The sequence below is a fragment of the Metarhizium album genome, assembly GCF_000804445.1.
Source record: "Metarhizium album ARSEF 1941 chromosome Unknown scaffold_9, whole genome shotgun sequence".
Classification (NCBI taxonomy): domain Eukaryota; kingdom Fungi; phylum Ascomycota; class Sordariomycetes; order Hypocreales; family Clavicipitaceae; genus Metarhizium; species Metarhizium album.
The window spans coordinates 775,468-790,717 of NW_024467583.1; the positions used below are offsets into that span (position 1 = coordinate 775,468).

The window sequence follows — 15,250 nt, forward strand, 5'->3', positions numbered from 1 at the left end:
AGTAGAGTGTAGAGTCGGAAGTCGAATTGATGATGTGTATAGTATATTAGCAATTTGCAATTTTATTATCCGTTTCTACAAACAATGTCAAACCGCGCACGATACCGACCGACCTGGGGCGGGATGACCCGTGTTTTATACAGAAAAGTCCGCGGATCTTGTCTATCCACTAAAAACGCCGTATTTGCATTCTCACAGAATCGTTTACAGCGCGGCCGCGGCCATGACAGCACCAACGGCAACACCCACAAAGGCGTTCAACTTGCTGCCGGAGTTGGGAGGAACGGTGACACTGGGAAGGCCGCTGGCGCCGATGGCGGTGCCCTGACCAGGAGCAACGTACGTGGTGCTGCCGTTGACGGCGTCCTCTCCCATGCGGCCGCCGGCGCCGGTGCCGCTGCCGCTGCCCGTGTCGCCGTTGAGAGTGGTCCGGTTGCTTGCAGGGGGAGCAACCGTGGCGTTGGACTGGTCGCCCTGCTGAGAGCCATCGCCGGCCGGGGCGGTCATACTTTGCGCAGAGCCTCCCTGGACCGACGTTCCGGCAGGTCCGGAGGCCTTTGGCACTTGGTCCTGGGCAGCAGACGAAGCAGAGCCCTGGGTAGCAGACGAAGCAGAGCCCTGTGTAGCAGACGAAGCAGAGCCCTGGGACTTGCCCGCAGGCTTGGAGCTCTGGGCGTCCTTGCCGCTAGCGGTGTTGCTCTCGTCGCAAGACAGGTCGTAGAGGGGCTTGGTGGTGAGCGTGGAGCCGACGACACCAAACGAGGGGCTGGGGGTGACGGGAGCGCTGTCTTGCAGAGCGTACCACCACACGTTGACCTTGCCGAACCGGGGACAGCCGACCGCACGCCAGAATGTCTGGGCGTCGTCCAGACCGGTGACCGCAGAGCCTTCCTGGGGACCGCTGACGGGCCAGCCACTCTCGGTGATCCAGATGGGCTTGCCGCCCGAGACCCTCGCCGTCTCGTCCAAGGCGGCCTGGAACAGCTTGGCCGCCTCGCCGATGCCGTTGGGCTTGGTGCTCTCAAAGTACGGGTAGGCGTCCATGCCGATGAAATCACTGGCGTCAATGACGGGCTTGCTTCCCGGGTCGACATAGGCGGTCCAGGTATCGACGTGGCCGACGGGGACGTCTCTCAGCAATGTTCCCTCGATGACCTCGCGGACTTTCTTGATGTACCCTGCCAGCGTGCCGGCCGTGGCGCCGGGATCAGGAGAGGCAGCCTGGCCAACGGGTGAAGCGCGGTACAAATCCTCGGAGCCCACAGAGATGCCAACAACAGCATCTTTCATTTCGGAGCCGTACCGCTCAATGGCCGTCTTCAAAGCTTGCAACTCGTTGTTGAAGGCGTCCTCGCCGGCCGAGGCCCAGAGACCAAGAAGCAGGCTCGTCTTGGTACTGATTGCGGCGGCGATGGCAGAGATGGGGTCGTTTTTAGTTCCGGCCTGGACCGTGGTGAACAGACGGGCAGAGGTGAAGGCGCCGTTGGTGCCCTCCAGATTGGCGGCAGTCCTGAACTCATTCTCAAAGTCAACCTGTGTCTTGGGTCTGTTGTCGGAGAAGGTAGATCCGTAGTTGAAGCCCTGGATGGCCGTGGCAGCGGCGGCGCCAGAGATGGCGGTAGCCAGCGTGAGGAGACGAGGAAGCATGGTGAGCGAATGTTGACAGTATCAGTTCTGTACGTCGACGCAAGTGATGCTCCTGATACTCGGTGGTGTGGGAAAACGAGAGACCAAGCTCATGGACTGGTTGCAAACGTTCAAACGAGGGACGGCTCGGGACGAGTATGAGAAGGGAAACACGTCGAGACCGAGTGTGGAGAGAAGAGACTGAAGATAAACAATCCGACGTCCCTCCCAGTGGGATTGCTATAGACGGACGTGGACGTGTTGGGAGCCCATGGATCAGCGGCCCCAAGCGCCGCGCGCCTGGCATGTTTACTCTTGGCCACCAACAACGGGACAAACCACAACAATTGGCACAAGCGCCGGGGGGCCTGATGGCCTTGGCGGGCCGTTTGATGTGCCGTTAGGGGCTGAAGCGCACGACGGAGGGGAGGTTGAGTGGACCGTTGCATATTTTGGAAGTTGGCTTGGCTGGATGAAGTTGTGGACGGTTTTGTCGTGAGCGCCGTGTGGATGGCGCGGCACTGGTGGGACATGCAATTGCATAGTGCAGCGCCGCACGTGCGGAGTATCTACAAGTACCCAAGTACTGCGTACAAGTAGGTACCTAGATACCTACTCAAGTACGGAGTAGCTCGGGTGGGAGTCAGGTCGTGGCGAAGAAAAGAAAAGCGGGACCACGAGCCTACTTAAGCCAGGCCAAGGGGGGCAAGGCACGAAGCAAAAACATGGATTGAGATCCAAGAGGGCAGAGTCAGTGACTCGGAGTCATGACACTGCGCAGGGGGCGGAGCAGGTTATTTGAACGATTCGACGACCAAGCTGCAGAGGACTTTGGTACCCGACGACATTCATTTAATTTGTTTATTCCTAGTAACTTACGTACCGTCGTTTCTTACTCTTGGCCCCGCGACCGCAGACATGGACATGGACGTGACAATACGGTCTAGTTACTCCGTACTTGGGCAGTTTTTCCAGTTTTTCCAGTTTTCCACATGCTTCCTCAGACCAACCGCAAGCCCGGCCGCGCACCACGAGGCGTCAGCATTCGGGAACAGCCCAAGCCCCGTCCGCGTGGCGTCAAGCCTCGAGGAAAGACGAGAAAACTTGCAACCCACCCTGTCAGGCACGCCTAATGGCTTGGCAGAAGACCCTCTTGGATTCTGTTTTTCTTCTCCCCAGTAATCGTGCCCGCCCACTTTATGTGGTTCGGCTAGCAAAAGCCCTCACCACCAAAGGTGGTGCTCGACAGCAAGGCGGGCCGGACACCAAGGCGGGCCAATTTTCAACCTAGACGCGTTGAACCGCGAAAATGGCTGCAACTAGCGTCCAAACGGCAAAAAGCGATGTCGAATTACGTGTCAACGAGGCTCTTGAGTATATTGAGGAAAATCCAGGTGCAAAAATTCGCTCTGTGGCGAAGAAATTCAACGTGCCTCGTAGCCGGCTTCAACGACGTGCTAACGGCGTTCCTGCTAGGAAAGGCCATCCAGCAAGAAATACAATGCTTTCACGAGAAGAGGAAGTTGCTTTATGTAACTATATCGATCGCCTTGATAAGGCCAACTTCGCTGTACGACCTGAATTCATTACAGATGCTGCAAATTACATCCTAAAAGAGAGGGCATCGTCAACTGCCCCGCCTAGGCAAGTTGGAACGCGATGGACTACACGCTTTATCCAGCGGCATCACTATCATAAAGGTCTTCAAAAAAAGATTGATTCAAGTCGAAAAGCTTCAGAAGATGTGACAAGAGCTCTTTCTTATTACAACAAGCTTAAAGAGGCTATTCAGCAGTACGGAGTCCCTCCTGAAGATATCTGGAATATGGATGAGACTGGCTTTCGTATTGGAATGGGAAAGGACCATTTAGTTGTTACAAAGCGAAGAAGAGCGCATCTATTTTCAATGCCAGAAAACAGGGAGACTGCAACAGCAATAGAATGCATTTCTGCTGGCGGCAAAGTTATTCCTGCCTTTCTTATCCTTACAGGGCAAAAACACATGGAGTCCTGGTATCGGATAAAGGAGCTTGAAGCTAATACCAAAATAACAGTCTCACCAACCGGCTTTACGAATGACGAAATTGCAGTTGCTTGGATACAGCATTTTCAGGAATTTGCAACGCCAATAGGCAGATATCGCCTTTTAATCCTAGATGGCCACGGATCACACCATACAATTGAATTCGTTGAATACTGCGAACAGCACGATATAATTCCCTTTGCGTTGCCCTCGCACCTTACACACATCCTTCAACCTCTTGATGTTGTGATATTTCAGCCACTAAAGCATTATCATGCAAAGGCGTTGGATATCATTGTTCGAGACGGCGTGTTGAATATTACAAAGATTGAATTCCTTGCTTGCATTCAAGCTGTACGAAAACAAGCTTTCAAGACTACTACTATTCTCACAGCCTTTCGAAAAACTGGAATTTCACCCTACAATCCACAGCCTGTAATTGAGGCCCTTGAACAACGAGCTGCAATTTACACATCAACACCATCGCCGCCGCCGTTATATCACAACAACTCTTCCGACTTTGAGACGCCCACAACACTCAGGCAGATAAATAAGGTTGCCAACAAGCTAGGGGAGGTATTAGAAGACGATACATCCCTTGAGCCTGAGTTTGCACGCAATATCAGTCGTTTTATCCGCGGCTCTCTTATTGCAGCTACTGAGCTTATACAGACGAAGAGAGACCTTGGGCGTACAAAAGCAGCTCAATTACACGGAGTACTTGAGAGTGGGAATCAAATGCTTTTCTGGCGTCGCAGAGGAATCGAAATTTGACCGACCATGGCTACAGTCACCCATTGGAGATTGTCCCGCTGTCCAGACCGGCCAATCCGATCTGGCTCGACGCCATCGATTCAGAGAGCGAGAGTTGGCACAGCAAGTGCACATGTCGGGTGCTCCAAGTTCCAGTGATCCAAAACACAACCCGCGAAAGCATAGCCATCCCCTGTTTCCCACATCGGCCGACTTCGTTGCCACCGGCTCATCGCAGAAGAGGCCCGCAAAAAAACCTCTCGACCTCCTCCTCTCCTACACCCAGTCCAAGGCCAACCGCCACTGAACGTCCCCCCAAGTCCGGTGCCAAAAGAACACCGCAACCGTAGAAAAGAGACCCAGGCAGACCACGGCCAGCGCCAGCCTGACAATCACCCGCACAACAACCTGCCTCAACAGCCCATCCAATACCTCAAGTATCTCGGCCCTCTCATTCACCCTCGGAAACGGCTCATCGGGCGCAGCAACACCCAGAAACTCGCACAGCGGAGCCCATCCGTCCCCGTGCTGAAACTCGAGCACCTGCTCCCGCGGAACCTCCCGCCTCACCATGGCGTAGTACTCTGCGTGGACGACCTCCATCCTCGCCCACGTCTCGGTCCTCGTCTCCGTGCCCAACCAGCCCAGGATGATGTCCCGCACAATGTAAAGCGCCGGGAAACCCGCCAATGGGCCCAGCGTGCCCAAAACAAATCCCCGGACGCCGCAACACAGCCTGTCCACAACCACCTCCCCGAAACTCGCTCTCCATCCATCGACGGGCCGCTCCACCAAAATGACCTTTGCCTCGGGATATGCCTGTATCAGCTGTTTTGTGTAGAAGCTCGCAACGTCAGTGACGACGCGGTACCCGCCAATCAGCCTATCCCAGTCACCTCGCGTCCATGGGAGCAGGGCGTCGGCGGGATTGATGTAGAACGGCAGCCTCCTGGCCGGATCCAGCCCCGCCGCCCGGAAGTACGGCATGCTGCACCACGCCGCCTGGCCCCAGGCATAGTACTCCCGGGTGTTCGTGACGTTGAGCCCGTGGTGCACGGGTCCGAGGCCAAGCGTCGTCAGGGCCGCCGCGAGGGATGCCGTGCCGGACCGGGGCAGCGCCGCGCATATGATGCCGTGCCCCGTCGCCAAGCACCGTTGCTCTTCTTTACCCATGTTTTTCGAGAGCCCTTTCGATGGTCCGGGTGTGTCTTGCCAGGCACGGAGGCAAGGATGAGAGGTGGCCCGTGTTGTCCCATATGTAGGCCCTGCTGAGTGTCCACCTCGAAGTTTGCCGGCTCCGGAGTCGGGACCCTCGGGTGGCAGTGCGTGAAGTACAGAGGACAATGAGCCATGTGTCTGTCTGAATGGGTGGCAGAAGGTCTCATGGCCTGTGGTGCGACCTATACTTCCTCACACGAGTAGTAGCTAGATCCAACAACCTGCAGCATGCTAGGCCGGGGAAATAGGGACGGGAATGAGCCCACGTATTTTTCAACATGACCCTCGTTTGCTATTGGAGCCCGCATTACGTGTATGCGGCCGGACACGGGCTGGACGACGCACGACGCATATGTACATCATCAGAGGCCAATCCTGTTCAGCGATGCGTCACAGTTCAACCGCGTATGTTTTCAACCTGTAACCTGTCACGTTACCAGGTGCTGCAGCCACGGAAATGGACGCAGAAGAAAAGACATGCCATTGCCGTGATCCGTACGGAATCGCGTGTCATTTGATACTGCTTGCGTGCCCTTTGTCGCACGCTTGCTCTGCGCTAGAATTGAGCTGCAACACGGCCAGCGGTTGCGTTTCTTCATGAGACATGTCATACAAATCCTCTGATGCCTCTCAAGCCAGAAGACTTCTTTTCCTTTTTTGGCTTCCCCGAGCCGCTGCTGCCATCGTCCTTGCTTTTGTCTCTCGAGTCCCGACGAAGCCGACTCTGTAAGCCACCTAAATATCATTGGTCAAAGCTATTCTCCCGTGCCCTGTGTCGGGGACTTACCAAAACTTCGTTGGTCAGGCGAAATGGGCGTTGCCGACTCTTCGGGCTGAGAGCCACTGCCTGCTTTTGCAGGCGTGGCACCACTCGTCGTCCCGCCGGGTTGTAACCCCTCTGACGATCTCATGTTGTGACCTGTTGCTTCTGCGTTGGACAATGATCGCTGTGGTCGAGCCTTGACAACGACAGGACTGGTAGACAATGACACGTAGTCTGCGTCTGTTGGTTGGTGCTTTAACGCCGTCGGCCGTGGTTGCTCTGGTGGTTGCTCCGCCTGCATATCCAGCAATGATGACTGCAGTGCTGTATACTTGCGCATAAGCAGAGAATGCTGCTTCTGCAGTTCTGCTTGCTTGGCCCGACTGGCCGCAAGAGCACTCTCTACAGCGATATTCGAGTTTGACCCAGGTCGTTCGCGCTCCTCCCGCGCCTCGGAAAGTTGTGATTGCAGGGCCGCAACCTGCGTTTGGAACAATTTCTTCACGCGCTGTACCTCGTATTCCTGCGCTTCCAGCCTCATCCTCAGAGCCTCAGCCCGGCTTTCCGACTTTGTGGCAGAGTTTATCATCTGTTGCCGTTCCAACTCCCTGGCTTGATGGTCTCTCTCGGACCTTGTCAGCCGCTCCACTTCCGCCTTGAGGCGGTCGATCTCGGCGCCATGTAACTCGATAGACTGCACATTTTGTTTCCAATTTAGTTCCTTCACTTCTGCGGCGCATAGCAACTTTTGAAGTTTGTCGGCTTCTTGTTTGGACTCCTCTAATTCCCGCTGTAGTGCTTCCATTTCAGCCTGTTTCTTGTTGGACTTGTGTCGTGAGTCTTTTAATCTGTTGGCCAGGTCGGCCTCCCATTTCTTCGCCATCGCCCGACTCTTCTCCGACTCCTTCTTGACCTGCATCTCAGATTTTTTAGCTTCCTCGAAGCGGCTCTTCAGATTTCGGTTCATCAGGATCAGATTTTGCGTCTCGGCTTCGGTTGCCGCTTCAGCCATTTGCTTGCGACGAAGGTCACCAATGTGTGCCATATGCTGTTGCTTCAAGTACCGTTCGAAACTCAAGTCATTCTGCAGAAGTAGAATTTGCTTTTGGAGGTGTGTAACCTGAGTAGACATTTCCGAAGCTGAAAAGGGTGAATGCGATGTAGGCGGAAGCGGCGCTGCTGGTGCTGAAGCACCTGGAGCAGCTTTTTCTGCTACCGAGTCTTGATGGCTTAGAGCAAGTGACGCGACGCTGTCGTTGGCCAAGGACTGGTGCAATCCTGACTTGATTGCCTTGTTGGACTGAATTAGGTCTTGCAACTGAGGGTGGGATGGAGATAGTGTCAAAGTCGGGCTGTCTGTACCACAGGTTCTAGATCGGCTGTCGCCGGTAGAATCACGATGTGATGGCATGCTTGATTGTGAGCTACGGCGCATAGCAGTTATTGGTGTCTGGTTGCTTGAGAGGGAGTCTGATGTCGTCAGACGTGAGTTGCGCCAGCTGTCACGCTTCCCACCCGGGCCGCTCAACAAGGCGGCATCGGCCTTGGATTTTTCCAACACGGCATTATCAAGAGCGTTGGCACCTGCGGGGCCAGAGCTAGGCATGTCCGCAGAGCTCACATCGGCAAAGCTGTACAAGTCCGTCTCTAGACACAGGCCCATACACTCAGCGACGACCTCGGCAGCCTCACTCTTTATCCAGCGGCCAAAGTCGGCCTTTTCAGAGTCAATTGTGAGGGAATAAAAATTGGGATGCAATAGATGGTTTCGTCGGAAGGTTTCGGACCGATGGCGCATCTCAGTTGGCTGGACCTCCACTTCATCTGCATTGGCGGCATTTGCATGGCGCATATATCTCTGCGGTTTGCGAATATAGTCCATAAAGTTGATGGGATAAAGGCCGTACAAGATAGTATAGTAATTGGGAAGGTGAGCGATGGATGCGTCGTCGACATCGGTGTCAAAGGCAGCCACCTCCCATCCAAGGGACGGTTCAGGGCTGGTGCCGTCACTGTCGGGCCATTCAGCCGTCCTCGAGTGTTCTCTGTCCCAGAAAAGAAGACGGCCATAAATATTGAACAGCGCAGGCAAATGCGGTACCAAAGAGCTCGGCATATGTGGCAGAAGCATGATGAGAGTCGTCAACGCAGCGGAAACAATGGTTGTTGATTTGTCATGCTGTAGGCAAGTCATGAGATTGCCAAACAGAGACGTATGCAGAACCTGGTGTAGATGTGGTGGTTGAATTTGGATGAAGTCGCAAAGGAGCCTCAGTGCCGCCTTGCGGTGCTTGCTCTGGACGAAATACCCATCCATGGCAGTGAAGAATTCCTTGGGGCGCTTCTTCCCGAAATTACACAAGGCGTGGCGGATCAGCCTCTCATTATACTCGGACGAGGTGTCGCCCTCGAGAAGAGCTGGGTAGAAGCGACGCATCCATACTTGAAACAGGCGGTCTATGATGCGACTGGCAGCCGAGTTGGCTGCGAATGAGACTTGAAACTCGTCGATGACAGTTATCAGATCCATGAAAGATGCGACAGTCTCGTCGACAACACACTTGTCGAGATCAGACCTGTCCAAGATGCCCCTGCATGCATCAAACCACGGCAGTATTCTTTCCGGAGTCTGCAGGACAGGCAGCAATTGTCGAAGAATGGCGATCCATGGTCCTACGGCCCTGGCATTGCCTTTGACCCGCTTATCAAACGTGGACAGCAGGCTATCTTGGAGTTGGTCGGCTGCAGAATCGTCATATTTCTCTTGCTGCTGGGTGAAGGAGGTGAGGATGCCGACGAGGGTCTCCGGAAGAGGGACAGTTGGGTCCGCGAGGAAGGCATTGATGGCCTTGATGAGCTCCTTCAGCGACCTGCAGTTGAGTTAGTACTTGATTTAGTCAGACAAGGCGTGCACGCAGGGGCCACGGTGTCTCAGAGGGGACAGCAATGACATACGTCGTCGAAACCATCGTAGGGGGCTCCCGCTCAGCCGGCATGAGGCGCAGACGGTGGGAATGCCTGCCGGCTTGTTGTGACTATGTGTATATCTGAAGAGGACTCAAGTCGGCAGAAGACAGAATTCGCATTGCTTGCAGCCGGACCCGGAGCTGCAGATGGTGTCGGATCTCAATCAGATGGATACCGGGTGACAGAGGAGGCTATTGATTGATGGATGGGTCCGAGCGGATCAGATGGTGCCGTCGTGGCCGACTTGCCTGGAGGTGCCAGGCGCAAATGCACATGTGGGGCATGTTTTCATCGATCAGACAGCTGTCTGGTCAACCTGCAGCAAGCACATAGAGCCTCAGTTGTCAGGCACCTGTTCAGGCCGACAAGACATCCAATGATGGGTCGGCCCAGGAGTTACAACGGGCATGGAGTACACGGGAGCGTCATATTTCTTTTTACTCGGGCAGATAGACCAAGTGCATTGCCACGATACTACAGCCGTCCAAGACGAACAAAAGAAGACTTGCTCGTCTCCCTCATCACGGCATCTGCACGGACAAGCTCTAGACCCCGCACATGGAAGATGGAAGACGCTTGATCGCATGACCGTGGGCCGTGGCCCGACCCCACGACCGCGCCAACGCCCCCGAACGGGTAATAAGCTGGGCTGCATGGGTCTATACAGTAATAAGTGACGGGGATGAAGCATGCAAGGTCGGATGATGGAAGTGGTTGGACGGCTGATGCCGGTTTGGACGGGCATCCGAGACGGCATCCGAGCGGCCTTGGTTGGCAACAGTGTGCACCTCCCTTGATGAACCAAAGGCCTGTCTGGCACGATTCGATGGAATGGATTCCGGGACGGGTGCGTCCCATCCCACACGACGTCAGAGGCAATGCTTGCCGCATCGAGCCATGCTGCACGTCCCTCTCGCATGTACTCGCCCACCCATCGCGTGAGCGCTGGCCTCTTTCCGTCTAGTCGCCCGCTCCATTGGCTTAGTTGCACTCAAATGTTGACAGCTTGCAAGAAGCTCGAGCTCGAGCTCCACGTCCGGCACGGAAGTGTTGGACCCCTCTTTGCTCTCTGGGCTTCCCCGCGTTTTGTCTGGATTTAGTTACGTACCTAAGTATAAGCTAAGTACGTGCTGGTATATGTGTGCCCACCAAAGTCGGTTCCGAGTACGTTTTCCGTGCCTACCTGAGGTACCTACTTAAGGTGCTTACTTAACTTAAGTACGTACCTTAAGTAAGTACCTAGGTACCTAGGTAGGTAGGTACTTAGGTAGGTACTTCAGTAGGTACCTAGTGCGGTTTCTCTTCAATCTATCCCACCTCGCACATATACTTTCACATCCTCCTCACCTCGTTCTCGTCCCCCTCTTTTCCCTCCTTCTCTACCAACTCAGCGAATTACCAACGTGCCGTCTCCTACCATCCATTGATCTTCGTCAGCCTCACCAAGGACCGTGACTCGACCAATTCTATTTAGTGTTCGCTCTGCACACTTGTTCATCGCTTCAATTCACGCCACCACTGCGCCAGCGTCACCCTTTACCCCCGTTACTCGGTGACACAAGCAACCTTGCCATCCCTCAATTTCAACGTCTTCACCACAATACCGGCAAGATGGCTGCACACAAGACGTCCGCAGTGGCGGACGAACCCATTGAAGTCCTCGTTGCCCTGCACAACAAGTTTGATATCCTCGACTTTGCTGGGCCAATGGAGGTTTTCACTACTGCCCAACACGACCCCAAAGACGAGAGTAAGTCGGCCATTCCCCGTTGACTATTTCTTTCCTCCCCTTTCCTTTCTTTCTCCTCGCATCATCTCAAAGATGTCATAGCTAACTCGCAATAGCTTCCAAGGCGTTCGAAGTGACCCTTGCGGGTGCTGAGCCCAAGGTCCTCTCCGAGCAGGGGGCTATTGTTGGCTCCCAAATCTCTTTCAAGGAAGCTCACGAACGTCTGGAGGACTTTGATATCCTCGTCATCCTCGGTGGGAATACTGATGAGATCCTCAAGGCAGACGCCGAGCCGCTTGGACTCATTAACAACTTTGCTGAACTCCAGAAGAAGGACCCTGCTCGTGAACGCACCGTCCTCTCCGTGTGCACCGGATCTCTTTTCCTCGCCAGAGAGAACATTCTCTCCGGCCTCTCTGCCACCACTCACCCCGACTACTTGACCAAGTTCGAAAATGTCTGTAGCGACGCTGCTACTCGTAACATGACTGAGCGTACCGATGTAGTTGAGGATGCCCGTTACGTGGTCAACAACCTCCGTTTCGATCTCGGAGATGAGGATGAGAACCCATATATTCGTCGCAAGTCTGACGCTGGGCGTCGGCCCTCGAATGCTCGGTAAGTTTTACCTTATGTGTATGAGAAGTTGCTAATGGACACGCAGAAAGGGCAGCATGTCATTCAAAGGCTCCAACTCCCGCCGAGAGTCTATTGCGCGCCGTGCTGCGATGCGCCTCGGTGGTCTTCGTGTAATCACGGCTGGAGGAGTCAGCGCTGGCGTTGATGCGGCTTTGTATCTTGTCAGCGCGTTGGTTGATGAAGAATGTGCGGTGGAGGTGGCCAGGTTGATCCAGTGGACCTGGAACAAGGGCATAGTCGTTGATGGTCTCGACGTCTAATAATGCTCACGCTGACAGAGAGTGTCGGCAATTGAGTCGTGGTCTGCACGTGCATCTTGTCGCAAGGCAGGGGCTGGTGATGGGCTACGACGGTGTAGGAAAACCGCAATATCCCGTGTGACTCTAGTATAACATGTACCGTACTCCCATCAATTGGAACGAATCTATGACTGAAGACATGTCACCCCTTGCTGCATGAATGGTGTTATGCAGTGCTTGTTGCCCAACTATTGAAGTATCCGTAGCAACGCCTTGAAGCTCAAAATGCGCAAGTGCAGCACCAGCAATCGTCCTAGACATGGCCTGCCTGGCTTCAACAAAACGGCATATGACTCGGCCGTCGCTGCCTGCCCTTCTCCAGCAGCGGATACGCCAAGTCGACAAACTCACACACTGTCGAACAAGGCCTCGAGGGCGGCCGAAGTTTGTAAATTGTTGTCAACTGTTCGAAAAGTGCACGTAAATAGGACGATAGGCAGGGCACAAGTGCCTAAATGCTAGCAGTTGTGTTGATGGAGCGTATAACCTGTTTGTACGGCGAACTGCACGGGCATCAACTTTTCTCCAGAATCGTTGAATGATGCCTCGTTGGTGACAGCCGACACGGCAGTGACCGCCATCCACAAGCATGGACGCAGCGAGTCTCTCGCTGAATCACTGCTCCTTATTATACTCAGCTTGGCGCGTCGAGGCTGAATCCTCAAATGAAAGACCAGATCCAGATTCAAGCTCTTCACCGTCCCCGTTGACACGCCGTGCAGGGCATGGGCTCCAACTGAGCTTAGTGCGTTCCATTTTGGTTCCATGTCCGGCAATCATGGGCATCATGCATTTGTTGTCACTCTGCCCAAGATCTCCTCGGACTTGTATCCCCATTCTGTCTCCAAATCTCGCAATCGCCACAACGCTCCCCACCCTGTAGTCCGATGGATAATCTGCAATAGCCTGGCGACCTGAAACTGTTGGCTCGAATGAGTGAGCAGCCGCCCTGCCAAGTAGAGCGGCTGGATGGCATTGACGAGGCTCGCCTTGTGCGGGTTCGTCCACGATATTCCGCAGACTCTTCCTGCATGCCAAATGGGCGAGCTCTGTGGAGACGGTACTTGTGCTTCTGGCGGCCGCGTTTCCAGCATGATGATACATGCCGTGTGGTACAACTGGTTAGATGAGATGGCGGGATAATCCGAGAATAGTATTACGGGAAATACGTGTTCCTGGAACGGCTCAGGCGGCGGCGATGTAGCAGTCGGAAGCATTGACCACGGCCTTGAGTCCAGCCAGAATTGCAAATCGCCCCATAGTCTTGTCCATTGTTCGACGAATGGCCTGGTATCCGACTCATCTGGCTCTTGAAGCTCAAGCACCCTCGTCCGCCGGTACGCCAGGTCGCATGCCTTTGCACACAAATACACGGACCAATTGGCGTGCATACCCGTATTATCCCGCCCACTCTGATAGAAGGCTGTTCGTGCATGTTGGTCAATTTCATCGTTGGTTGAGACGCCTGCTGGCAATGGAGGGATCCATTTATTCAGCGGGAGGACTGTAGTCTCTGCGCCGCCGGATATGATAGCTCCACAAAGTTCCATGCGTGCATAGCACCAGAAGACTGCTTGCAGCAGGCCACCGGAGAAACCGTCAACCTCGAAGGACTCAAACAGGGCCGCACAGCCTTCGATGTGCTGGCGCCAGTTGCGAGGGCTGCCGGACATGAGCCCCGAGAGGGCGAGTATGCAGGCCGTCACCAGTATGTTGGAGTCTTTGACTTGCAGACTAGGCGCAAGGAGGCTGATGGATTCCTGGTACAGCTCTAGGATGTCGTCACTATTTTCTTCCAGGAGTGCTTTCCGCTCCATCTGACGAGCGGAAAAGGCTAAGACGGCGTAGAATAATGGCGGCGACTGCCGTGCCAGGACAGGCACATGGATGCCAAAGTGTCTCTCACGGTCAAAGTTGTCGAGATACGGTGCGCACTCAGTGATCCAGTTCTTGAGATGGCCGATAAGTTTGATCTTGGGAATCCCAGGGACCCTGGAGAAGTCAAACTCGGACGGCGGGACGGATACTTGATCGGGCGGTGGCTGTTCGTCTGTACTAGTAGGCTCGGGAGTGGTGGCATTGCCGGGATCATGGGAGCTTACGCCTGCAAGGAGGACGCACCGAAGCTCTTCTTGGAGTTGAATGAAATGAGGGTTGGCCGAGTATTCGTCGGCAGCGGACGAGGGTCCCGGCGACGGGAATTGCGGCACATGTTGGTCGGCCATGGCGCATTGGGGGTGTCATTGGACACCGGCCGGTTCGAAATCACGGCACAGCCATGATGAAAAGGCCTCTCTGGGTGAGCATTTTGATGAAACAGAAGGAAACTGGAACCGCAGTTGAAATGGGTTCCGGTTCGAGGTGGAGCCGATGACAACGGTCTTCGAAGCGACAACGCCCCGCCCTGCACCCGCAAACTTCGTCGACGTCAACCAGGTCGAAACAAGGATTCGCCTTGTCCACGCTCGGATAGTAAACTCCAACACTGTTGACAGAACAGCGTTCTCCAGCAATGCATTTCAACTTGGACGCAGGTGCAAAGACGTCTGCTGTCGCCCCAGAACTTCTTGGTTCAACTCTCCTCACGAGCGTGTGCCCCGAAATGGCTACTCCGCCGGCCCCTTTCTCGTATCCGCGGAGCCATCGCCGCCGTCATCGATAACCGGTTCCTTTTCATGTCGTTGCCGAAATCGGGCTTCCAGATTCCCATCACACCTCGTCTGGAACTCATGCGTCCTTCCGTGTTGGCCATGGCAGCAACTCTATCGGAAGCATTGGCGATTCCTAGTCTAATGATTTATCTGGCGTGGGGACTACCCTCAATTATCCAAGGTATCCATCCCTGCTGTGGCTCTGGTAGTCTGCATCTGATTCATGCCTTTCTGCCTTGAGGGGGACCTCAAGATGAGCCGTGACGAAAAAACCAATTTCACACTGCCATGGCTGCGAAACCTCCCTGCTGGCCACGATCTTGTTCGCGTGAAATTTCCGGAAATCAGTGACGAGTTTGTGTTCGGAGAGAAGTCCTTGCCACAGACTTCCCTCGCTCGGCGGAAGAGGGTAGCAAGCGGGCTTTCCGCAAGCAAATAGTTGCCTATATCAACTGCTTTCGAAACGAGGATAATACTCAAGAAGTACTACGGTTCGGCTTCCCGGAAACCAGGAATGCAAGTATTGAACAGACGGACCGCGCGTTTTGCAGCCATACGAGTGAGAGGGACCCAGAGTTGTGC

General features: G+C 54.5%; 6 protein-coding genes across 6 annotated transcripts; 2 read left to right on the top strand and 4 right to left on the bottom strand.

The window, feature by feature from the left end:
- Window positions 1–204: 204 nt before the first annotated feature.
- On the bottom strand, window positions 205–1,647 carry MAM_04336 (GPI-anchored cell wall beta-1,3-endoglucanase EglC; the record flags this gene model as incomplete). Its single annotated transcript, XM_040823134.1, has 1 exon — window positions 205–1,647. One exon carries the CDS (start codon window positions 1,645–1,647, stop codon window positions 205–207), a length of 1,443 nt encoding a protein of 480 aa, XP_040679013.1.
- Window positions 1,648–2,935: 1,288 nt separating this feature from the next.
- Window positions 2,936–4,423, top strand: MAM_04337 (transposase; the record flags this gene model as incomplete). The annotated part of the gene is made up of 1 exon (XM_040823135.1): window positions 2,936–4,423. The coding sequence occupies one exon, from the start codon at window positions 2,936–2,938 to the stop codon at window positions 4,421–4,423; it is 1,488 nt and encodes a 495-aa protein (XP_040679014.1).
- A 255-nt stretch (window positions 4,424–4,678) lies between these two features.
- MAM_04338 (uncharacterized protein) lies at window positions 4,679–5,575 on the bottom strand (the record flags this gene model as incomplete). The annotated part of the gene is made up of 1 exon (XM_040823136.1): window positions 4,679–5,575. One exon carries the CDS (start codon window positions 5,573–5,575, stop codon window positions 4,679–4,681), a length of 897 nt encoding a protein of 298 aa, XP_040679015.1.
- Window positions 5,576–6,375: 800 nt separating this feature from the next.
- Window positions 6,376–9,379, bottom strand: MAM_04339 (hamartin; the record flags this gene model as incomplete). Its single annotated transcript, XM_040823137.1, has 2 exons — window positions 6,376–9,253; window positions 9,339–9,379. 2 exons carry the CDS (start codon window positions 9,377–9,379, stop codon window positions 6,376–6,378), a joined length of 2,919 nt encoding a protein of 972 aa, XP_040679016.1.
- A 1,582-nt stretch (window positions 9,380–10,961) lies between these two features.
- MAM_04340 (ThiJ/PfpI family protein) lies at window positions 10,962–11,978 on the top strand (the record flags this gene model as incomplete). Its single annotated transcript, XM_040823138.1, has 3 exons — window positions 10,962–11,100; window positions 11,196–11,697; window positions 11,744–11,978. 3 exons carry the CDS (start codon window positions 10,962–10,964, stop codon window positions 11,976–11,978), a joined length of 876 nt encoding a protein of 291 aa, XP_040679017.1.
- Window positions 11,979–12,802: 824 nt separating this feature from the next.
- MAM_04341 (C6 transcription factor) lies at window positions 12,803–14,242 on the bottom strand (the record flags this gene model as incomplete). The annotated part of the gene is made up of 1 exon (XM_040823139.1): window positions 12,803–14,242. One exon carries the CDS (start codon window positions 14,240–14,242, stop codon window positions 12,803–12,805), a length of 1,440 nt encoding a protein of 479 aa, XP_040679018.1.
- Between the last annotated feature and the right edge of the window lie 1,008 nt (window positions 14,243–15,250).